Source organism: Elephas maximus, chromosome 2 (assembly GCF_024166365.1).
Source record: "Elephas maximus indicus isolate mEleMax1 chromosome 2, mEleMax1 primary haplotype, whole genome shotgun sequence".
Classification (NCBI taxonomy): Eukaryota; Metazoa; Chordata; class Mammalia; order Proboscidea; family Elephantidae; genus Elephas; species Elephas maximus.
In genome coordinates this window covers 231,215,225-231,237,973 of record NC_064820.1, presented here as the reverse complement: position 1 = coordinate 231,237,973, position 22,749 = coordinate 231,215,225, and the positions used below count along the sequence as shown (strand labels likewise).

The window sequence follows — 22,749 nt, the reverse complement described above, 5'->3', positions numbered from 1 at the left end:
TCCCTAACAGTGTGGTCTCATTGACAAAAACCCCACAAGCCTCAGGGCTAACGCCACGCCACCACAAAACACGCTGACACGTGCTATTCTCGGGGCGTAGGGTTATGCTTGAGATGACCTGTCACTAACGTCATGGTAGCTCGCTGGCTCCTGGTGCTGTCTGCCTTTGGACCTGATTACACACCCTTGACCTCTTTCTGCCCTTTCCCTGTCCTGGGACGGCAGGCGTAGGGGAGCCTGGCACAGAGAAGCCAGGGAGCAGCTAGGCTCCTCAACAAGAATCTTCAGGTCACTCACAACAACCCCCACATCCCCCCAGGGCTCCTGGCCCATGCCAGGACTTACAGGCGCTCCTCGGGGTCCTGGGTAACTGAATCCGGGCCGGCCGGGGTCTCCCTGGAGAATGGGGAAGGCCGTTCAGGGACAGCAGGTTCAAAAGGAATTGGAGATTGAGTCAGACTGTGTGGCCTGGGGACCAAGGGGCCCTGGGCGTGAGTGAGCAAACAGCGCCATGTGGGGTTCTGGGTGTGAGCAGAGGGTCACAGATGGGGTTCACTGTACCTCTTGGTTACTAATGGGGTTGGTGTGCCAAGAGGTAGGATCCAGGGGCAGAGAAGCCACGATAAGAACTCAGTCCCTCAGGCCTCCCTGGCTGGTCTACCACCCCACGACCCTGCCTTGGGGAAGATGTGACCCCCACTTAGGGTTGATACAAAAGGGGGTCAGCCTTGGCCTCGCTGAGGACCCGAAGTTCAGGGCCTGAACCCCAAGGCTGGACCTCGGCTGCCTTCCCTCTAGGCTGGGGTGGGGAGAAGGAGCTGCATACCTTGGGGCCAGGTGATCCTGGCTCTCCACGGGGCCCAGCGTCACCAGGGTCTCCCCGAGATCCCTGGGGACAGGAGAGAAAGTGAGGTGTGAGTACCATCAGGGACTGGTGCTTGTACAGGTGTGCACTGACATTTGTGACACACACACACACACACACACACACACACACACACGGGGCCAGCGCTGACCACTGAGAAACACCGCCCTGTGGGGTCAGCGGGTATCTTGAGGGTCACCGCCTGGCTTCTTCTCTTCCATGTACCCTGTCTAGGCATCCAGGCCTACCTGTCTCATTCCCCCTGCCCCATCTGCCCACCAGGGGTAGGCTGAGCAGGAGTGGGGTGGGGTGTCAGGTTGGTGAGGGCATGGGGAAAGCCCTGGGCCCTGCTCAGGATTGGGACCTTCAGGGCCAGCTTCCTCCTTTAACTACAGAGGGTGCTGGGGGGCCTGGGAGGGGCGTGTGAGGTCCATGAAGAGGGGCTGGTCTGGCTTCCAGGGTTCCTAGCTCCTCTTTCTGTTGCCCTAGTGCGGTCATGGGGCCAGTGACCTGCAGCCACCTGTCCTGCCCGGAGAGGAGGATGCAGGTGGCACAACAGGGTGTGGGAGGGAGGGCAGTGAAGTGAAGGGCAGAGAGGTGGGCCCGTGGGTGGGTCGGGGCACAGGGCCAGCCCCAGAGGCCATGAGGGCCCTCCCAGGAGGCCTGGGCTAACCTGCTTCCCTGGCTCCCCGAGAGCCCCCTGAGGGCCTCTGGGTCCCGGCAGGCCGCGGTCCCCCTGGAAAAAAAGGAAACGAGCTTGCAATCATCTCCTCTGACCAGGGGCCCTCAGAGACCCTGTTTTTACCACAGAAGTTGGCCACACAACCAGCAGGGGCTTGGGAGGGGGTCTGGGATGGGGTCTGGGGAGGGGTCTGGGATGGGGTCTGGGGAGGGGTCTGGGATGGGGTCTGGGGAGGGGTCTGGGGTGGGGCTTGGAGAGGGGCCTGCGCAGGGCTTGGGAGGGGTCTGGGGTAGGGCTTGAGGAGGGGCCTGGGTGGGGCTTGGGGAGGGGCCTGGTGGGGCTTGGGGAGGAGTCTAGGCAGGGCTTGGAGAGGAGTCTAGGTGTGACTTGGGGAGGAGTCTGGGTGGGGCACAGAGCCTCAGGGGCCCCTCCTGCCCTCCTTCGAGGGTCTCACCTCAGCCCTTCGCCCTGCTGAGGGGTGGCATGGTAGGGAAGGGGAGAGCAAGTCCCAGGTGCACCCTCTCCAGCAGGGAATTGGGCTTTTGAGCTGTTGGTCACATTCAGGCCATGGCCACTGCCCCATTCTGAGCGGCAGGTCGGGGGAATGGGGCAGTGGAGGGGGTGTGCGGGGATGGGAGGGTGGGTTGCCAGTTCTGTGGAGGGCTGCTCTGCGGGCCTCTGCCTCCCCCATCCCCCATCCCCAGCGCCCCCACTCACCTTGGCTCCTTTGTTGCCAACCTCTCCAGCCAGGCCCCGGGGCCCCTCAGGGCCAGGGTCCCCCTGTGAAAAGAGGCTCAGTGTGGGGTCTCAGCAGGGACTCAGGGTCCCACTGGAGAGCCAGGGTGTGGCCCAGAGGCAGGACCAGGGGCGGGGCCATGTAACTCCTTGCAGACAGAGGAAGGCTCTGTACACTGTAACATTCGAACCTCAGTGTGTGGGTGTCTGCAGGGCGCTGTGGTAGGGCAGTGTGCAGCACGAACACGTGTGCATGGTGTTCATGGTATGGGCCTTGTGCAGGCTTTTCAAGGGAGCATGGGATGTGGGCCGGCCTGTCAAACTCCTACCTTCCCAGACCCGTGGGGAGTACCCTCCCTGCATGGGGAGGTCCTGGAGTTACTTTTGTCTTCTGTGGTGGAGAGATCTAGATCCCACACGTCTGGGCCATGGGGGTGGAGATGGCCCTGGTCAGCACCCAGTGCAGCCCTGATCCAGGGGTCTGCTGCCGTGGCCCACTCACCTTCTCCCCCTGGGGGCCATCATTCCCAGGGCTGCCCTTGGCTCCGGGGTCTCCTCTGCGTCCCTGTGGAAAGAACAGGTGTCAATGGGAGAAGGGCTGCCACCAAAAGCCCTCGGGACCCCTAGACTCAGAGGTTTCTCTATGACAGCTCTGACTCATGCCTGCAGCAACGGGGGATGCTGAGGCACACATGCAGAGGAGCAGGAGAAAGTCAGGCTTTGAGAGGCCCAGAACTGGGTGAGCAGTGAGGGCCTGCAGGAAAGGCCAGGGCACTGCCACCCTGGCCACTGGGACCAGTCTGGAGCCCCCCTCCTGCCATGTTCACCAGGGCAGGGCCTGGTGGGAACTCACAGGCTCGCCTTTGGGTCCTCGGGGCCCCGGCCCGCCCTTGGCTCCTTTCACGCCGGGACTCCCTGGGGCACCATTGTTGCCTTGATATCCCTGAGGAGAGAGAAGGATAGTTCAGCCACAGCCTCCTGGGTGCTGCTTGCCCCAGTTTGTGGTTTGTGGGAGCTCCCCACACTCCCCTGCCCAGGCTTGTGGAGCCCCACCCCACCAGCCTTGGTCACAGTGGCTGGAGCTCTGGCTCCACCTGTAGACAGGGCAGGAGGGACTTGCCTTGCTGCCTTTGGCCCCACTTTCTCCTGGGGGTCCTCTGCGTCCTGGGCGGCCGGCGTCCCCCTGGAAGAATTTGGAGAAATCAGCCCAGCCCCCCTCAGCAGTGCAAGAAGCAGGGGGATGCAGGGCGGGGCTGGGACTTGGGCCTCCCCGATGGCCACAGAGCACCTAGGATGGCCGGGGCTGCCCATGCAGTGTCACCCTCAACCACTAGTGGGGTCAGCATCCCCATCCCTGCATCCTGGGAGAGTTAGTCAGACGTGGCTGCTGTGCAGGGGCTTGAAGCTTGGGGGGAGGAGTGTGCAGTTTGGGGTTGAGGTTTTCTCCTGCTGAGGTCCCTGGCTTCGGGGAAACGTGAATGCCTTCTGTTTCTCCTGAGTGTCCCTGGGCAGCCAGGGAAAAGTGACACCTTAGGTGGCCTAAGTGGGCAGCAGTCCCCACAGGTGCCTGAGAGTCTTCCTGCAGGCAGTCCCTGAAAGGCTTGGGTGGCAGAAGGGTGGCCGGTGGTTATGGTCGGTGCCTCTAAGCAGGGCCACTGTCCCCGTAAGTGGGACGGGAGCCAGTGAAGCTCTGGGCAGGGGGACCCACAGCCCCCAGAGACAGGCTTCTCGGTGGGCGTCTCAGCCTGCTGTGTCCCACAGGCCCTGGAGTGGTGGGCCACCCTCACAGCGCAGACACGTACCTTGGCACCTTGGTCTCCTTGCTCCCCAGGACTGCCTGCATCCCCTGGGTAGCCATCAGGGCCCTGCAAAGAGGGAGTGAGAAGTGAGCCCAGGCTCCTGCTGAGTGGCTAGGTCTGGAGATGAGCTGTGGTTCTCTGGGTAAGTAGAGGGTCAGCTGAGGGTGCAGCAGGGTTGACAAGCACCCCATGCCAGGCCTCAGGGGCATCCCTGCCCCACCTTCCCTATGCAGCCAGGCCCTGTCTCGGAAAAACTCCCTCAGGGAGCAGCAGAAGTTCATGGGGCTCAGAGATGAAATCCATGTTGAAAGGGTGTTTGCTCTAGAGAAGGGTGCCAACAGCCCAGAACCATCCACCCCTGCCTGAGCAGAGCAGCTGGGCCAGCCATGTGGAGAGTCCAGGAGCCCCGCTGCAGGTGTGAACCCCACCCCAGTCCTGGCAGACGCTGGCTAGGCAATAGCTAGCTGGCCAGGTAAGGTGCTGGGTCCGTGTAGGAAAAGCCCAAGCATGGATGACTCCCGGCTCCCTCAGTGCAGCTCACCTGGGCTGGCAGGCAGCACCCCACCGGTGGCCTGGCATCTCCTGGGTCACTAGCCCGCACTGAGCCCCTAGGGTTTAAGGCCGCCCAGAACACAGAGCCGTGCTTACCCGGTTCCCAGGGTCACCCTTGCAGCCAGGAGGCCCGATGCGCCCCAGTTTGCCCTGGAAGGAGAAGAGAGAGCAGAAGATGGATGCGTCAGGGTGACCGTCGCGACCCTTGTATGCTGGTGACGGCAGTGCAAACTCAAGCCCGGTGGCCGTGGTGCTCTCTTCATGAGCAGCCAAAGCCCTGTGAACCTGCCTTTTGAGGTCTGAGCTGTCATGGTAGTGAGTACGGGAGGGGCAGGAGTCAGTCCCCAGGATGCTGCCCGGAGACAGGAGCCCGAAGTGCCCCCTCCCCTGCCACGTATGTGTGCACGTGTGCCGGTGTGTCTGAGTGTGTACGTGAACTGTCAGGTCCCCTCCTCGTGTCTGTGTGTGAACGGCAAGCCCCCGATGTATGTATGTGCGTGTGCGTGTGTGTGTGAACTGCCTGGTCTAGGCCAGATCCCAGTGTTCTGCAGGGCTGGCTGGGACGTTCCTGGGGGATCTAGGCCTTGGTTTTCAGGAGCCAGGGCCCACTCCACCTTTGTCATGTTCTGATTTTTCCAGCACCCACGGGGGTCCCTAGTTCAGCAGCCCCAGGGTGCCCAGCTGCAAGCTGTGGGCAGTGGCAAGCAGGGACCAAAAGCTGGCCCCTGGGAAGGATGGACAGCTTGGGGAGGCTCCTGAGTGTGGGACAGGCAGAACTCGTGAGGCCTTTTTCAGTGGTGCGATGTTATGTCTGTCCTACAATAGTGGAAACTCTTGACGCCCCACAGCCCAGCCCCCAGTGCCTGGGATGGAGTGCATGGCTTACTCTACCTTCTGTCCGTCAGTCCCGTTCTTGCCGGCAAGGCCGGAGGACCCCTGGGTGGGAGAAGGAAGGACTCCATTAGCTCCGATGGGTATTTCCTTAAGCAGCAGAAAGGTGAGGGTCCACCTGGCCCAGCCCGCTTACCTTCCGACCATCAGCTCCAAATTCGCCCTGTGCAGAAGGAAAGTGAAGCCATTAGCTGGCATCTTTGGTCCTAGACACTGTTACTGCTGTCTGTGGGGCTCGAGGCCAGGCCAAATGTGAGGCGCGAAGAGCCCCCAGGGCAAAACGACCCCCAGCAAAAGGCCTAGCCCTGTTCCTCCAGGACTTGCAGTGGTGTTACAGGGGTGAGTTTGAGGCTGAGGTTCCATCTGTGTCCTGATTAGGGTCAGGGTGTTCTGAATCAGAATCTCACCTTCTCTCCTTTGAAGCCAGGAACACCCTGAACAGGAAGAAAGAAAAGAGCGTTAGACTGAGGCTTGCTGGTGAGAGACCAGACAGAGCAGAAATCCAGGAAAGGGAGGGCCCAGGGGCCCACACCAGCAGGCCAAAGGGAGAGAGAGTGGGCGGGGTTGGGTGGCTGGAAGATGCTGGAAGGTTCTATACAAGCCTTGGAGGGTGATGGTGAGTGACAGCCCTGGGGTCAGGGTCATCAGCCTTGGGTAGAGATGAATGTGGGGTCAGGCCGGACACCAGTTTTGGATGGCATTCATCATAGTGCTTAAATTCCTTGGTGACTAGAGGCAGGGGGGTGGGCTGTGCCAAGACATCTATGACTTAAAAAAACTGGTGCTCTTTGTGAGGGCTGCCCCCAGTCAGCAGTGGATCCTTTGAGTCTCAAGCCAAGCCCTCTTGTGTCAGCCGTCCCCTCATCCCCTTCACCCTGGACCCCAGACTCCCTTGGTTTGTCTCTAGTCCCCAAGTGGGGCTGACCACAACTTGCCTTAGGTCCTGGGAATCCAATGGGGCCTTCAATGCCTGGATCTCCCTGTGGAAGAAGAACAAAGAGCCATGGCAATCGGCCCAGCCCTGGGGTGCTGAGGCCAGGAGGAGGCGGGGGAGTCAATGAGGGGGGAAACTTACCTGTCGCCCCTTCTGTCCAGGCTCTCCTGGCTCACCCATGTTGCCCTTGGCACCCTATAAACAGACAACAAGAAAAGTGGTAAGGGATGTCCACTATGGTCACTATCATCCTCGCTGCCTCTCTGAATCTAACTGCAGCCATCACCATGACAGCTTCCAATGACTGTCCAATGACTTTCAAACACCCCTACCCATAAGACACTAGAGTCACTGCACTGCTGTGGATGGCCAAAGCTGCGCATTGGTGGCACATTCATTCCTAGGGCTGTGGTGGTGGCTGGACACTACCACTCAGGCCTGGAAGAAACCAGAATAAGGAAGTGGAAAGAGTTTGGCTCGTGGCCTGGAGATCTATCATCCTGATGGAAAGTGCATCTTGATACCTGCTGGTCTAGACAATGTCCACTTGAGATCAGAAAGAGAAGGAACCGTGAAGCCACTTGGTAATAACTCTTCTATTTGCAACATTATTTTAAAGTCCTTGTCTCATTTTGGAAGTTGCTTTGCCCACCTCTGTTTTTCTTGATAGTTTTTGACAGACATGGATTGTTGAAGTTTCTGATATTCTGGTGGTGAATTTTGGAAGGATTTCTCTTATATACTGCTGTTGTCCGGAGAACGCAGGACCATTCAAACCAGATTCTTAAACTTAATTACCTAATGCACAACAAAGGTGGGTGCGTGATGCCAACTAACAACCATAGTTATTAACAGTAATGCCGCTTCTGCTTTAGTTACTCATCTGAGCATACCTGTTTATTTTCCAAGAGTATTTCAATGGCATATCTTGACAATTAAAAAAAATTACTTTCTGAGTATGTCCTTTAAAAAGAAGTGGACAAACCCAGAATTTTAGCTCTTTCAGAGTCAGAAAAATTGGGACTCATATACCAAAAAACCAAACCCACTGCCATCAAGTGTATTCTGACTCCTAGTGACCCTATAGGACAGGGTAGAACTGCCCCACAGGGTTTCCAAAGAGTGGCTGGTGGGTTTGAACTGCTGACATTTTGGTTAGCAGCCATCCTCTTAACCACTGTGCCACCAGGTGTAAAACCAACAAAACCAAACCCAGTGCCGTCGAGTCGATTCCGACTCATAGCGACCCTACAGGACAGAGTAGAACTGCCCCAGAGAGTTTCCGAAGAGCGCCTGGCGGATTTGCACTGCCGACCCTTTGGTTAGCAGCCATAGCACTTAACCACTACGCCACCAGGGTGTCCCCACCAGGTATAGCTGGCTTTAAATGCTGAGCTCAATGGCCAGCTGAGGGGCTTCCCTTCCCGACAGCGTAGACCCTCTGCAGTCTGGGCATCTTACCTTCTGTCCCCGGTAGCCCTTGGGGCCAGGCGGCCCAGCGATCTCCAGGCAGCTCACCTTGTAACACTGGAATAAGAACACAAAAGCAGGTAAGTCCAGTGGTCACGACAATTCCCTGTGAGGTAGAGACAAGACTGGGGACAAGCGTGGCCTGGTGTTTCAAGGACCCATTGGCTCCTAAGACTCCAGGGCAGCAATACCCTGTCTGGTGTGTGTGCCAGTGTGGAGGGGGAATCCCTGAGCTGCAGGTCAGGGGCAGGAAAGGGGGGTCAGGTCATGGGGGTCAGGGGCAGGGAAGGTCAGGTCATGGGTGTCAGGGGCAGGGAAGGGGGGTCAGGTCCTGGGGGTCAGGTCCTGGGGGTCAGGGGCATGAAAGGTCAGGTCATGGGGGCCAAGCACAGGGAAGGGGAGTCAGGTCATGGGGGTGAGGGGCAGGGAAGGGAGGTCAGGTCATGGGGGGCAGGGGTGGGGGTGTCTGGTCATGGGGGTCAGAGGCAGGGAAGAAAGGTCATCATGTGGGTCAGGGCACGGAATGGGGTAAGAATCATAAAGAAGTAAGAGCTCCAGAAAGAGCTCAGCCTCCACAGACTAACCTGTGCTCCTGAGGCCCCAGTGACACAGAAAGGGGCTTCCCCAGCCTAAGAGGGCACCGGTAACCCCTGTTCCCAACTCTGCCCTAAAACCTGTGCTCCTTGTTCCTAGACTTCTCATGGGCATGGCTGGCAGCGGATGTGGAGACTGACCCCAGAGATAAGTGGGAGTGAGGACCCTCCACTGGTGCCAGTGACCCACAACACCCCCTCCCACTTCCACGTGCCCCACCATAGGAGGAGGTCCCTCTCAGGCCAGGTAGGGAGCTGTACTGTATGGTCTGAGTGTAGAAGGCCTGGCATGGCTGCATACCTGTGTCCTAACCGTCACCTCTGTGGGCTAAGCAGTGAGTTATAAACCACATGGCCCAAGACTGTACCCCACCAGGAAGCGAGGCCAGCTTCCAATGGCCCGGGAGCTATGCTCATCTGCCAGCCAAAATGCTGGCTCCCAGAGGGCAAAGGAAAGGCTGTGAGGTCTCAGGCTGGCCTCATGGGAGAGCGTGGAGAGGGAGCTTTCCCCACAGAGGGTGGCCCTAGGCACAACTGGTGGTGTGGTAAAGGAAGTGCTAGGAGGAGAAAAAAAAAAAAAAATTTTTTTTTTTCCACCCACAAAGACCAGCACAGAGGGCCTGGCTCTCAGCTACAGGGGTCGAGGTCTGAACAAGGGTTCTGTTTCAGGTTTGGAAAACCTTGGCCAAATTTCGATTGATAACAACAACTGAGAGTAATGAGGGTTAAAGAACTATTGAGCGTACACCGGGCAGGTTTACAGAGAAGTACTGAACCTGTGTTTGTGAACAGGTGTGCTAAAACGGGGCGTAAGCCTCAGGTGCCTGCCACCTTCCCGGTGCTGTGAACCAAGTGTGAGAGTGGGAACGGAGGCTTGCAGGGATGTGGGGGGAACATCATGGTGCTGGTACCCTCGGGGGAGCAGGGACCACCCTGGACACACAGTGCTCCAAGGCAGCCATGTGATCCCCTTGACCGTGGCTTAGCTGGCCAGCCTGGAGGCTAGACCTTAAGCGCCTTTACTTACCAAGCTTGTGGTGACCCCTAACCTGACCTTCAGGGTCTAAACCAGCCTGGCTGTGGCTAGAGCCTCTCGCCCCAACACGGAACACACTTCTGGCTCCTGCTCCTCTTGTTTGACTGGCCCATCCACCCCAGCGCCCCCCGAAGGTGGGAATGCAGTGTGATCTTCAGTCAGCCACATCCTAGAGGGCAGAGCCAGGAAACACAGAGCCAGGATGTGCCACTCACCTCACCGTAAGCTTCATGTTTCTGGAAAAGACAGAGAGAGCCTGGTCAGACACAGACTGAGACCCAGCCCAGCTCTGCTGCATCTGGTGGGGCCCTGGACACGGGTGGACAGGGCCCTGAGCTCACCTCCTCCGGTCTCCTCCCTTACACGGGGTAAACTGAGGCCTGGAGTGGGCAGACCACCCCCCACTATAGCTGGTTGGTAGACAGTGGCCTGGGTGCGGCCTCCAGTCCCAAGGCTGTGGCAGCTCACCATGACCTTGATGATGCGGTTGATGGTATCCTCATTGATGTCAGTGGTGCCAGGCCTCATGGTGGCATAGTTGCTGCGGTACAGCTCGTGCGGTGAGCTGGCAATGTCCCGCAGACCCTGCTCATTCAGGTTGGGGTTAGGGGCCACAGCGAAGAGCCGGATGCCCTCCTCTCGAGCCCGCTCAGCCTGCATCTTGATTCCCCCACAGGGGCTGCCGGTGACGTGGCCGTCGGTGATGACCACAGCGAAGTTGACCACGCCCTTGGTGCCGTGCTGCCGCACCTGCTGCGTCATGTTGGCCAGTGCGCAGTCAGTGAAGGTACCACGGCGGAAGGAGCGGATGCCCTGCAGCGCCTTGGTGAAGGAGGCGCGGTCACTGCCTGGCGGGCTGAACACCTCCACCTGGTCAGAGAAGTGCAGGCCACCGTAGCGCCAGCTCAGGGCCACCTGGTCAAGGTAGAAGGCATCCTGCAGCTGGCTGATGAGCTCTGGCACGAACTGCTGCATGTGGTAGAGCAGGCTGTCAGTGGGCGACTGCATGGTGATGCTCTCCGAGGTGTCCAGCACGAAGTACACGTTGATGGGGCAGTCGGTCTTCTCTGTGTGTGTGGGAGCAGGGCGGGGGGACAAGATGTGGTCATTGCTTCGCAGGGGGGCCTGTGGCGTAAGCCCACACTGTTCGTGGCTGGTCCGCCCCCGCCCCCCGTGGCTCACACTGCTCACTGCTGCCTGGCTCCATGCACGTGGGTGTTCCCAAGCTTTGCATCCCTCCCCCAACTTCCCCACACCTGGCCCCTGAATGCCACTTCTATGCCCAGAGCCCCTGGGCTCCCTGACTTTGTGTGCACGGTGCTGCACCCACCTCACCCACATGAACCCTCATGTCCCACAAGGCAGTACCTGGGCAGTTATTGTTTCTATCGGAGACAATGGGAAACGTGATCCCCTGCTGCTGGGCGTGGAGTATCCCCACAAGCCCCCAGAGCAGGAGCACACAGCAGGTGCCTTGGAACATCCTGGCAGCACCTGTCCACCTGATGTCCTGCAGCAAGGAGGAAAGGTCGCTGCAGACAGCACTTCCACCACACACATCCCCGTGCCCCGCCGGCCCTCAAGCCCCACTCCACCCATGATGGAGGTCAGCAGGATGGGCCTTTCTCCCCCAATGGTGGAGGCCAGCAGGATGGGGCTGGCTCCTCACTTCACAGGGAAGTGGGAGACAGATGGTGTCTGCTCCTGGCTCACACTGCTACCAACACCTGGGCTGAGAAGACCGTGGTACTCTCTCCACCCTGAGCCTGCACACCCCTTGCCCCGTCTGTGGTCCACAAACAGTGCACACATGAGTGCAAGCTGTGGGCTCATCTGGGTGGGATTCTGAATGCTCATGGCTCATCCCTGTCCTGCAGGGCAAGGGTGCCACAGGTAGACAGTGTGTTCATGTGGAAGTGAACCTCAGTGACCCTCGTCAGAGGTGACCACAGGGCAGAAGGGTCAGCCAAGGGCAACTGAGAGGAGAGGTATCAGGGGACAAGAATGGAGAGACCCAGGGCTGGGGCGGGTATTGGTGTGACTGTCTGACTGCCTCAGCACTGGCCGCGCTGGGGAGGGGGGAAACAGTGGCGGTGGGTTGAGGGAGGAGGTTGAAGGGGGAGATTGTGAGCAGAGAGGCAGATGCACCTGGGGGGAGGGGGCTGAAGCCTCAGGCTCAGGCAGTGGGTGCAGCTGCCTCTTTGCTGGGGAACATTGGGGGAGCTGCCTGGGGTGTGGGAGACCCTTCCTGAGAGCCAGCCCAGTCCACATTACACCACACACACCACACTCCCATCACACACTTGCAAACACGCACACACACACCCACCACATCCCCCTGCACACACACCACACTCCCATCACACACTTGCAAACATGCACACACACACCCACCACATCCCCTGCACACACACCACACCATGTACACACACCCCGCATTTCCTCCCAAAGTCCATCAAGATGGCCAAAGTCTTCCCAAAATGAGACACAAGTGCTGGGGCCAGGAACTGGGGGTGAGGAGCTTCCCAGGAGAAATCCCTGAAGAACTTTCTGTACTTCTGTAGCGTCTCATGTTGATGTGATGACCCAGGCTGGACCCACCCGGCCCAGGGCTGAGTAGAGGCCTCTGGGGCAAGTCACAGAGCCCAGCAGAGCGACACAGACCCTCAGGGCTGCACTAGGGGTGAAGGTGGGTGGGGACAAATCTCAGCACTAATGCATAAGTATACAGCTGCCTGCAGCTCTCTCTTCCCATCACAGCAGATCAAAGCACCTCCCCAGAACCCCTCTCCTCTCCTTTTGAGAAACTTGATGGGGCAGGGATGCATGTGACCTGGGAAAGAAGTGCCCTCAACTCCAACCCCTGGGAAAATTGCTGGGATCAGAGAAGGTGCTTTCAGATTCCAGCTTTGTGATTATATTAGTGGAAAAAGAAAATGGAGCCAGTGGACACCAGACTGGATACTAAAGAAAGTGAAATCAGTTAATTAGATGCTAAGTTTGAGAAATTATCCCGAATTCAGAGGGAGCAGATAAAATAACGGAGATGATACACAAAGATTACTGAAGTAGAAAATAACCCGTTGCTGTTGAATTGATTCCAACTCACAGGACAGAGTAGAACTGCTGATCTTTTTCTTAGGAGCCATAGCTCTTAGCCACTGCACCACCAGGGCTCCAAGGTAGAGAATAGACCAAAAAAACCAAACCTGTTGTCGTCAACTCAATTCCGACTCATAGAGGCCCTACATGACAGAGTACAGCTACCCCCATAGGGTTCCCGAGGAGTGGCTGGTGGATTCAAACTGCCAACCTTTTGGTTAGCAGCTGAGCTTTAAACCACTGCACCACCAGGACTCTGCAAATAGAGAATAAAAAAAAAAAGTATATAATGGATATTCAAGAGGAGAAAGCAGCACAGTCTTAGGGAAGGCAATAATTAAAGAAATAACAGAAGAGTAATACCTTGAGCTGATGATCAAAGGCATATCAACTACCAGGAAAGTTGAATTAATTAAGAGGCCCACATACCAAAGTACACTGGTGGAAAATCTGAATTTCAAACGTAATAGAAAATTCTAAAAATATCCACACGGGGGAAAAACGCAACAGCAACAACAAAATACAGGAAACACATAAAGAAAAAAAAAATCATTTGGCAGTGTGGTAGGCAGACTCCAAGGTGGCCCTCAATTATTCTTTCTTCCTGAAATTCATGCCCTTACGCAGTCCTCTTACACACTGAATCATCGCTGGCCTCTATGGGCAATACAATATTGTGGAAGTGATGGGTGACCTCCAAGGCTAGGTCATAAAAGACACAGGCTTTTGCCTGGCTGTCTCTTGGATTGATTGCTAAGTGGGGAGCCAGCTGCCATAGCATGAAGACACTCAAGCAGCCTTTGGAGAAGCCCACATGGCGAGGAACTGAGGCCTCCAGCCAACAGCCACATGGGTGTGCCATCTTGGAAGTGGATCCTATAGCCTCAGTCAAATGCCTATGGCATTTGCCAATATTTTGACTGCATCTCATGAGAGACCCTGAGCCAAAACCACTGAGCCAAGCCGCTCCTGAATTCCTGACCCACAGAAACTGAGATAGTAAAGCTTATTATTTACACCACTAAATTTTGAGGTAATTTGCTTCACAGCAATAGATTGCTAGTGAAACAATAATCTGTTGTCATTGAGTTGATTCTGACTCATGGTGACCCCATGTGTTGCAGAGTACAATTGTGCTCCATAGAGTTTTCAAGGCTATGGCCTTCTGGAAGCAGATCATTGGCCCTTTCTTCTGAGGAACATCTGAGTGATCTAAACCACCAATCTTTTGGTTAGTAGTAGAGCACTTAATGATTTGTGCCACTCAGGGACTCCAGATAACCAGAAAAAACATCACGTTTTTCTCCACAATATTAAATGCTGAAAGACAATGACTACAGAGTTTTGAGAGGAAAAAACAAACATAACTTATCTTTCATGGACAAGGATAACAAAGACAGTCTCAGATGTAAATGGGCTCAGATCTATGCCACTCACATATCATTCCTGAAAAAATTCAAGGAATTTCTGAAGCCAACAGAGATGAGAATAACAATCAATTAAAAAAGGAAAGAAACTTGAGAATTATAGTATGTCATGGATTGAACTGTGTCCCCCCAAAATATCTGTCCACTTTACTGCGCCATGAGTACCAGTATTGTGTGACTGTCCACCATTTTATGTGATTTCCCTATGTGTTGTAAATCTATCACTATGATGAAATGAGATGGATTAGTGGCAGTTACATTGATGAGATATACAAGATTAGATAATGTCTTAAGCCAATCTCCTTGAGATATAAAAGAGAGATGTGAGCAGAGAGACATGGGGACCTCGTACCACCAGGAAAGCAGCACCAGGAGCAGAGTGCACCCTTTGGACCTGAGGTTGCTGTGCTGAGATGCTCCCAGACCAAGGGAAGACTGATGACAAGGACCTTCCTCCAGAGCGGGCAGAGAGAGAAAGCCTTCCCCTGGAGCCAGCACCCTGAATTCAGACTTCTAGCCTACTGGACTGTGAGAGAATAAACGTCTCTTTATTAAAGCCATCCACTTGTATTTCTGTTATAGCAACACTAGGTGACTAAGACATAGTAAAACATAGAAAATGAAGGGAAGAAGAGCCATGAACTATAAAAATAAATCCTAGAAATATCACATAGGTCAGTTGTGACAATAAGTGTGAATGGTTTATAAAAATATCCTCCTATAAAAGGCAAACATTCCTAAATTGGCTTAAAAATGAAACTCATCTTAATGAGGTTTATGAGAGTCATACTTTAAACAGAATGTCACAGATAGTACAAAGAAAATGGGGGAGGGAGGGGTGATGGCAAATGAAAGGAAAAAAGAAAGGAGCAATACTGTATGGACCAGTTTGAATTTAAGGCAGAAGGACAAATGATGGGAAAAAAGAAAAGATAAAGACCACAGTCTATTTAAAAACCTTTATGTATTGAATTTCATCACATAAAATTATCTAAAGCAAAATCTGTGAAAATCCAAAGAAAAACTGAGAAAATGCAATCATGGTAAAAGATTTTAACACATCTTTTTTAGTTATTGACAGATCACATAAAAATATGGAGAACCTGAATAATATGTTTTGTACAACTCTGATACTTACAGGTAGGGATACATATTTCCTAAACATAAAGGATTTGAATAATGTCCATAAAACACACACACGTGTATATTATATATGTCTATGTCTTGGAAACCTGGAGATAGGGAATATGCATTCTTTAAAAAATTTTGTAAAGTTCAAGCCTAGAGTAAGCTACAAGGAAGTTTCAATAAATTAAAAAAGAAAAAGAAAATTGTACAGGTCAAATTTCCTGAGCCACAATGCAAAACTAGTCATTAATAAGACAGGAAAAAAAACCAAAAAATCAAAGTACCTGGAAGTTTAAAAATTCTCTTGTGAAAACTATGCAGGATTTAATAAGAATGTTATACATAAAAACAAATATCAGAAGGCCAAAGCTATACTCAGAGGCAAATATATAGCCTAAGTACTTTTTGTTACTAAATAAGAAATTAATGTGAACAACAGGGGTGGGGACTAATAAAATGAATACCAGGAAACCAAAAAAGATAAAGTAATAAAATAAACCTACAAAATTTATTAAAAAGTACCCCAAATCAAATAATAAATACATCTAAGGGCTGGCTCTTTGAAATGAGGCCAATAAAACAGAAAAATGTTTAGCAAGATAAAAAATAATATGAAATACAGATATAGAAATACACAAATTTAGGAATTAATAAAACAAGATAATGATAGATGAGGAAGGTATCCTCTTAAAAGCATAGAAAGTGCAGCACTACGCTAATAATGTGAAAGACCATTTTCTCGGAAAGGTCTCAAGAAGAGGTGGGGGAACTGACTGGATTCTCTTCCTCATAAGGAATGAAAACACTGGAAGGAAATGCATCCCCAAAAGGGTCTGGCCCAGATGGTTTCTGGGTGAAGGAAAAAACATTTCTCTGTTATTTAATCTGTTTCAGAACATTACAAGTAAAAACCAGAAACAACAATAAAAACAACTTCCTTTTAATTCATTTTGAAATATGGCATTACTCTGAGATCAAAACCTGATAAAGGCAATCCCTAAAAGAAATTCTACATATAAGTCTGTTTTGAATATAGTTGCAAAAATTCTAAATAACATTAGAAAATCAAATCCAGTAGCATATTAAAAAATACCATAAAAAACCCAGAACTAAAATGAAGTTAGTTAAAAATACAATGCTGCAGCACTCGCAACTATGTTAATGTAAGTCACATTAACGTAAAAAGAGAAAATCATGTAAACTTTTTAATAGATCCCTAAAACACGTATTTCTGATTAAAAAGGATGATGACAAGAAACTCACAAGAAACAAGGAGTAGGATTAACATTGTAAAAAATATAAATTTCAGCTCAACAGCCAGCATCATATCTTACAGGAAAAACTAAAATAGTGGTTCTTTGTGGGTCATGGACCTCTTTAAGAATCTGGACAATTTTGCTTGACATAAATGTACACAGAAATAATTCTTACTAATTCAAGGAGTCCACCCATGAACCTAACCCAGGGTTAAACACTCCTGTACCAGAGGAATGCCCATTAGAGTTAAAAAAAAAAAAAAAAGACAAAGAATGCTTATCTCACTTTATTACTCACTGTTGGGTTGGAAGCCAATGCAATAAGACAGTAAAAAGTAAAAGAAAAAAGTATAAATCTTGGAAAGGAAGAAATAAAACTGTGCTTACCACAGATGGAATTGTATACATAAAAAAAACACGAGAAAATTTGTTAAACAAAGCTGAGACAGAGAGAGAGAGTGTGCGAAGAGAGAGCGAAAGAGAGAGGTTGGATTCAGTGAGCCAGTTAGAAGAAAAATTTACAAAAATCGAATTGATTTTGTACTAGATCAGCAACAACCAATTAAAAATGTTACAGGAAAAAAAAGATACTACTCACACTAGCAAGAAAAGCAACATAAATCCAAGGAGTAAACTTAGTAAGAATGTGCAGGTCTTATTAAAAAAACTAGAAATCTTCCTGATGAACACACTGGAGCAACAAACCTGGTTTTGGATGGGAAACACAGTTTTTAAGAATGGAAATTATTTCTAATGAATCTACAGTCAAATGCAATTTTGATTAAAAGCTCCAAGAAATTCATTTGCTTTTTTTGCTGGTAAAATTTGATGAAATGAATGTAAGATTCACCTGGAAGAATCAGCAAGCGTATCTGAGAAAGAAAGCACGAGAGGGAATTTGCTCTGTCAAGTGCAAATGATACAACAAAATTACAGTCTCAAGCAATTTTGGTTTGGGTCCTGGAACAGACCAACAGACCACACAACAACGGGCACAAGAACATACAAGAATTGAGGAAACGTGATGGTGGCCTTTCTGAGTAGTGGACAAGGGCTTACCATGTAACTAGAAATAAAGGTAGACCCTTCCCTCACATGTCGCACCCAGGAGAATTAAGTATCTGAGTTCCTAAAATGAACCAAAAACTCTCTGAAGAAACAGAAGGGACAAAATGACAATGAAAGATCTTCTGTCATTATTCTTCGCCAGACACTGTTCCTGCATCCATTCATTGAACACTCATAACTGCCCTTGGATGTAGGTACCATTATCATCCTCATTCTATAGACGAGGAAACTGAGGCCCAGTGTATGTAACTTGCCCAAGGGTGTCAGCTAGCAATAGCAGAGTGTGGTTGAGCCCAGGTTGTGTAGCTCTGAGCCTGCACTCCGCATGGCTGTAGTTAGCTGCCGTGAAGTTGGCTCTGACTTACCTGTTTCATGTATAAGAGAACAAAACACTGCCTGGTCCTGTGCCATCTTCTCGATCACTGGTATGTTTAAGCCCATTGTTGTGGCTGTTTTGTCACTGAGGACCTCCCAATTTTCACTGACCCTCTACCAAACATGGTGTCATTTTCTAGCAAATGTCTAGATGACTCAGCGACCCTACAGGACAGAGTAGAACCACTCCATAGGTTTCCAATGAGCGCCTGGTGGATTCGAACTGCCGACCTTTTGCTTAGCAGCCGAGCTCTTAACCACTGTGTCACCAAGGTTTCCTCTAGATGACTAGACTCCCACAATGAACACCAGTACGACAGAAACAACACGAGCAGTGAAAACACAACAAGAGCTAGGTCAAAGTCTTCCCAAAGCATGACCAAGAATTTGCGTGGGTCAGGCTTGAAAACCTCCTACCAATCAGTAAAAAATGAGCACCCCATTAAAACCTGGGTGAAATCACAAGTAGACAAGTCACAATAAGACTACGGAGGGTGGGTCATCATAAAATATGGGTGCTGCTCTAAAACCCAAACGATAAACCGACAAGTTACTCTATTTCATCTATGAAATTGGCAAAACAAGAAAATCAAGACACTTTGGTCCATTTTGGAAACAAGCTCAAGTTCTTTGCCCTCTGGGAAGTGCTGGGTGGGCGGGTGAACTGACATCACTTTTCAGGCTGATGTCTGACAACATGCTTGAAAGCCTTAATGCTTTTAGACCTCTTAACCCAGAAATAGGGGTGGATTAACCAGTAAGCGCGGCACCCACAGGCTTCATTGTGTTTACTTACTAATCTGTAGCACACAATTTCACATGGGTTTCACAACATTTTTGATGTGAAAAACAGGTGAAACAGTGCGCTTTGTTGTTGTTGTTGTTAGGTGCCGTGAGTCGGTTCCGACTCCTAGCGACCCTGTGCACAACAGAACGAAACACTGCCAGGTCCCAAGCCATCCTCACAATCATTGTTATGCTTGAGCTCACTGTTGCAGCCACTGTGTCAATCCACCTCGCTGAGGGTCTTCCTCTTTTCCGCTGACCCTGCACTCTGCCAAGCATGATATCCTTCTTCAGGGACTGATCCCTCCTGACAACATGTGCAAAGTATGTGAGACACAGTCTCGCCATCCTTGCTTCTGTGTGCTACAGATTAGTAAATAAGCACAATTCAGCTGTGTGTGCCTTGCTTATTGGGTAATCCATCCCTGCCCAGAAGCTGCTCTCCTAGGAACAGGCTCCCCCTGCCCCCCACATCCGCTCATTACATGGTGTACAACCTGCTTCCAAGAGGATAATCCAGGGGTCTGGGTGGAGCATCAGTGTGTTTAGAGTGTAGAGGTGCAATCGGATGTAAAACTACTGGTCAATAAAATGGCCAAGTCCCGACTCAAGCCCTGAGGGCAGGCACTACCAGGTCCCTTCCTTTTCAATGAGCAGCAGCCCATCACCCTGCTTTTTGTTTGGGGGGCCTCACACCAGGACACCTCCTTGGCTTTGCATAAAATGCAATGGAACCATGGAGGGGGTGACTCATTAAAACGAGGCTATGCTTCAAAGGAAAGAACCAACTATCTGTGTTTTCCATAAAATGATCATGAGCAATATTTCCCACCATATGAAGCATTTCGTGGCTGTGAAAACGGCACGTGCACCTGGAGACTCCCAGCAGCCTTGTTAGGTAAGAAGGGTGGGCTTGTTAAGCCTGACTTCATTCTTTGGATGAGAACTGAAGGCCCCACCATTGAGCAGGGCCAGCAGCGAGCCTCTGGCTCAGCGCAGTGGCCCCCCACCAGGCGCTTGGTCTATTTTCCGTCTAAGCGCAGCGTTTGAGGCCAGCCCTGCTGCCAGTGACTCCCCATGGGCCCCCAGGTACCTTAGGTGGGCCCCTCCACTAAGAGCTGCCCAGTGCTCGCCGACGCCACCTCTTCCCCGCACTGCCCCGTGCAAGAGCCAGCAGGCCCCTGACTCCCACGTTTCCTGTTTTGTGCCGTACAGGGCTCTGGGCATTCTTCCTGTGCCAGAGGTCACCAAGTGGTAGGTGTTGCCTTCTCGGTGCTTGCAGTGCAGACGCCCCCAACAATTGCCCCTCCTCCGCTCCACGACATGCACGGGGACAGCATCAGAGCTGCCTGATCCCGGCCCCCCCCAACAGTAGGTGCATTCCACAGAGAGGATGCACCTGGGGTCCCCTGGGTCCCCCGTGCCCAGTCCAAGTTGCACGACCTGACTGGGTGCCTTCAGGCCTGCCTTCCACTGACCCCGAAGACAAGTCTTTCCCTCCAAGATACAAATGCTCTGCTCACTGTCTTTGTGAAGCTGAATGACATAAACCCCAAAACTTTTTTAATTAAAAAAAATTAAATGTAAGATGGTTTTTTGCCCCACCAGAGCTATTACTGTAAGAAAAAACAACCACCACCACCAACAGAGAAAGTTGTGAACCTCCTGTTTGTGTATCACCCTAAAAGCAATTGATCCTTTACTTGCTGACGGTCGCTGGGGCGGGGTGGGTGGGTGCCCACTTCCTCCCAGCACAGGGCCACTATGCTCCCCAGGTGAGCACTTGGCACTGATCCTGCACACCTGAGGGCTCCAGGCCCCCCCTGCTACTTTGTGTTGTGGTGCTGTTACTACTATCAGTAGAGACAGTCTCTATAATTGGGGCCCCCACATACAAACTGTGGGTGCTGGGCCTCTGGGGCTCTGCTACTGCCCCCTGAGGAGTCCAAGGTTGGCTAGATTCTCTTGTTCAGCCCCTCACTCAGACCCACTCTACAGGTTGGGGTCTGCCCAGTGTTTTGGGTCCAGCCTTGGAGAAATAGTGGGAGGGTGGGCTCTTTTCTATTCCCCAGGTGACCCCACCCCATCCCTCAGGGCATGGGCCCTGCCCTCCCTCTATTGTTCGCAGAGTGCCAGGGAGGCCAGTCCTCCAGGAGCTCATTGCAGCCCCACCACTTCTTCCAGAAGGAGGAAGAGACACCCTTCTCCGGCGCCCTGGGGACCAGGGCCTGATTACAAGTCCAAGTGGAGTGGGGGTGACTTAGGCTCCCCAACACTCATAAGATATCCCACAGGTCAGAAACGAAATCAAACGCCCAGAACTGGCCTTGGGTGTGACTACAAATGCTGAGCCCAGCTGGGGACATTTGGCGGCTGGAGAGGCGGCTGGACCTCCCTGGGCTGTCCCAGCAGACAGCCAGGGGACTGTGGAGGCTTAGCACTGCACTCAGGAACAGAGAGGAAGACCCCTAGACCAGCACCGGACCAGCTCTATCCCAGAAGAGGTCAAGTGGGGTGGGCTGGCAGCACCCCACTGATAACTCGGAGCACTGGATGCCACTGCCGGGGCAGGTCAGGGGACAGCAGCAAGCACAAACGGCGCGGATACGGGGGAGCTCCGGGTGAGGGCAAAGTGGTTTAAATGTTGGGTAGCAAAAGCGAGTGTGGCCAGCCAAGCTCCTGGGGTCGTTATCAGAGGAGAGAGCAAGGTCCTGGCTGTGGCCGGGCCTTTATCTGGATACCCCCTCCGGGCGTGCCCCCGCTCCCCTGGCCGCTTTCGTGTCCGAGACCCGAGATTCTAGTCAAAGCGGCCGCGCACACCCGGGCTCCCGGGAGCCGTGAGAACAGGTCCTCGACGGCAGCGAGCCCTGCCCTTCTCCCAAGCCCCGTTCTGTCCCCGCGCCCAGGGCACCGGGCGCAGCGGGGGCTTACCTGGCCCGAACGCGGCGGCCCGACGCCCTCGAAGGACGCGTCCAGAGGAGGGTCCGGGTCCTGCGCGCCCGAGACTCAGCGCCTAGTCGGCCGGTGGGAGAGGACCGCGGAGTGGGCTGGAGGGAGGGGACCGCGGGCGGGGCCGCCCACTTTATAACCCCCTCCCGCCGCTGCGGGCGCGCCCCGACCGCGCTACCACCGGGGGGCGCTGCGGCCCCGCGGATGGGCCGGTCGGGGGGCGGCGGGACCCGCTGGCGGGAGGGGGCCAGCTGGGGAGAACAGGAGGGAACCGGAGGGGCTGTGGGTGGACGGCACGAGGCTGGGGGCCGAGCCAGGCGCCCTGCTGGGGAGACCGGGGGAGCAGGGAGACCCGGCAGCGGTGTGGGGGAGGGGCCCGCAGGGGGGCTAGGCCGGAGGGCGGGGGAGGGCTGGCCGTGCGGGGACCCCGAGGGCTAGGGAGACGCGGCGGGCGACGGGCGACGGGAGGCGGGGGGAGACCGCAGGGAAGGGAGCTGGGCGGCCCCGTGGAGACGCGCGCGGGCGGGGGCGGGGGCTGCCACCTCGCTGCGAAATAGTCCGGGGCGAAGTCGAAGTCTCCTCCTCTCCCCCCGCCGCCGATCCGCACATTCCTCCAGCCACGTCCCCCCTCGCCCGATACCCACGTCGGCCGCGCCCCGAGCTGGCTGCTGCCGGGACTTCCCGCCCAGCGGGCGCTGCCTGCACCCGCCCCCCAGCCCCATTTGCCCTGCGACCGGGTCCTGTCTACTTTTGGGTGGGGCGCTGGAGCGTTGGGGGCAGCACCGTTCACCGAGGGCCGAGGAGGGGTCCCCAGGAGTCGCCTCTCGGTAGGAGCTGCTTCTGGGTGGCGCCGTAGGGTCCTCCTCGCCCGGCCAGAGCGCGGTGATTGCCCCCTAACTCGGGTGAGGTAGGAAACCCTGGTGGGACAGTGGTTAAGTGTTCCGCTGCTAACCAAAAGGCCGGCAGTTCGAATCCACTAGGTGCTCCTTGGAAACCCTATGGAGCAGTTCTACTGTGTCCTATATGGTCGCTTTGAGTAGAAATCGACTCAGCCGCAATTAGTTTGGTTTTTTTTTTTTTTTTCAGGTGAGGCAAAGAGGC

The 22,749-nt window shown here is 53.5% G+C and overlaps 1 protein-coding gene across 2 annotated transcripts in view; it reads right to left on the bottom strand.

Moving 5' to 3' along the window:
• The window catches only part of COL6A2 (collagen type VI alpha 2 chain), a 36,448-nt gene extending 14,683 nt beyond the window's left edge, over positions 1-21,765 (bottom strand). Inside the window, exons 1-19 of one of the 2 annotated variants that reach the window (XM_049875061.1) lie at positions 21,631-21,765; positions 10,926-11,067; positions 10,026-10,624; positions 9,773-9,793; positions 7,920-7,985; positions 6,600-6,653; positions 6,460-6,504; positions 5,932-5,958; positions 5,661-5,687; positions 5,525-5,569; positions 4,730-4,783; positions 4,085-4,147; positions 3,403-3,465; positions 3,136-3,225; positions 2,785-2,847; positions 2,265-2,327; positions 1,539-1,601; positions 827-889; positions 346-396 (exon numbers count right to left, since the gene is read on the bottom strand). In XM_049875061.1, the coding sequence (XP_049731018.1) occupies positions 346-396; positions 827-889; positions 1,539-1,601; positions 2,265-2,327; positions 2,785-2,847; positions 3,136-3,225; positions 3,403-3,465; positions 4,085-4,147; positions 4,730-4,783; positions 5,525-5,569; positions 5,661-5,687; positions 5,932-5,958; positions 6,460-6,504; positions 6,600-6,653; positions 7,920-7,985; positions 9,773-9,793; positions 10,026-10,624; positions 10,926-11,040 (1,572 nt within the window). In that variant the 5' untranslated portion in view covers positions 11,041-11,067; positions 21,631-21,765. The remainder of the gene's footprint in view (positions 1-345; positions 397-826; positions 890-1,538; positions 1,602-2,264; positions 2,328-2,784; positions 2,848-3,135; positions 3,226-3,402; positions 3,466-4,084; positions 4,148-4,729; positions 4,784-5,524; positions 5,570-5,660; positions 5,688-5,931; positions 5,959-6,459; positions 6,505-6,599; positions 6,654-7,919; positions 7,986-9,772; positions 9,794-10,025; positions 10,625-10,925; positions 11,068-21,630) is intronic. The other variant, XM_049875060.1, reaches the window with a different exon arrangement.
• Between the last annotated feature and the right edge of the window lie 984 nt (positions 21,766-22,749).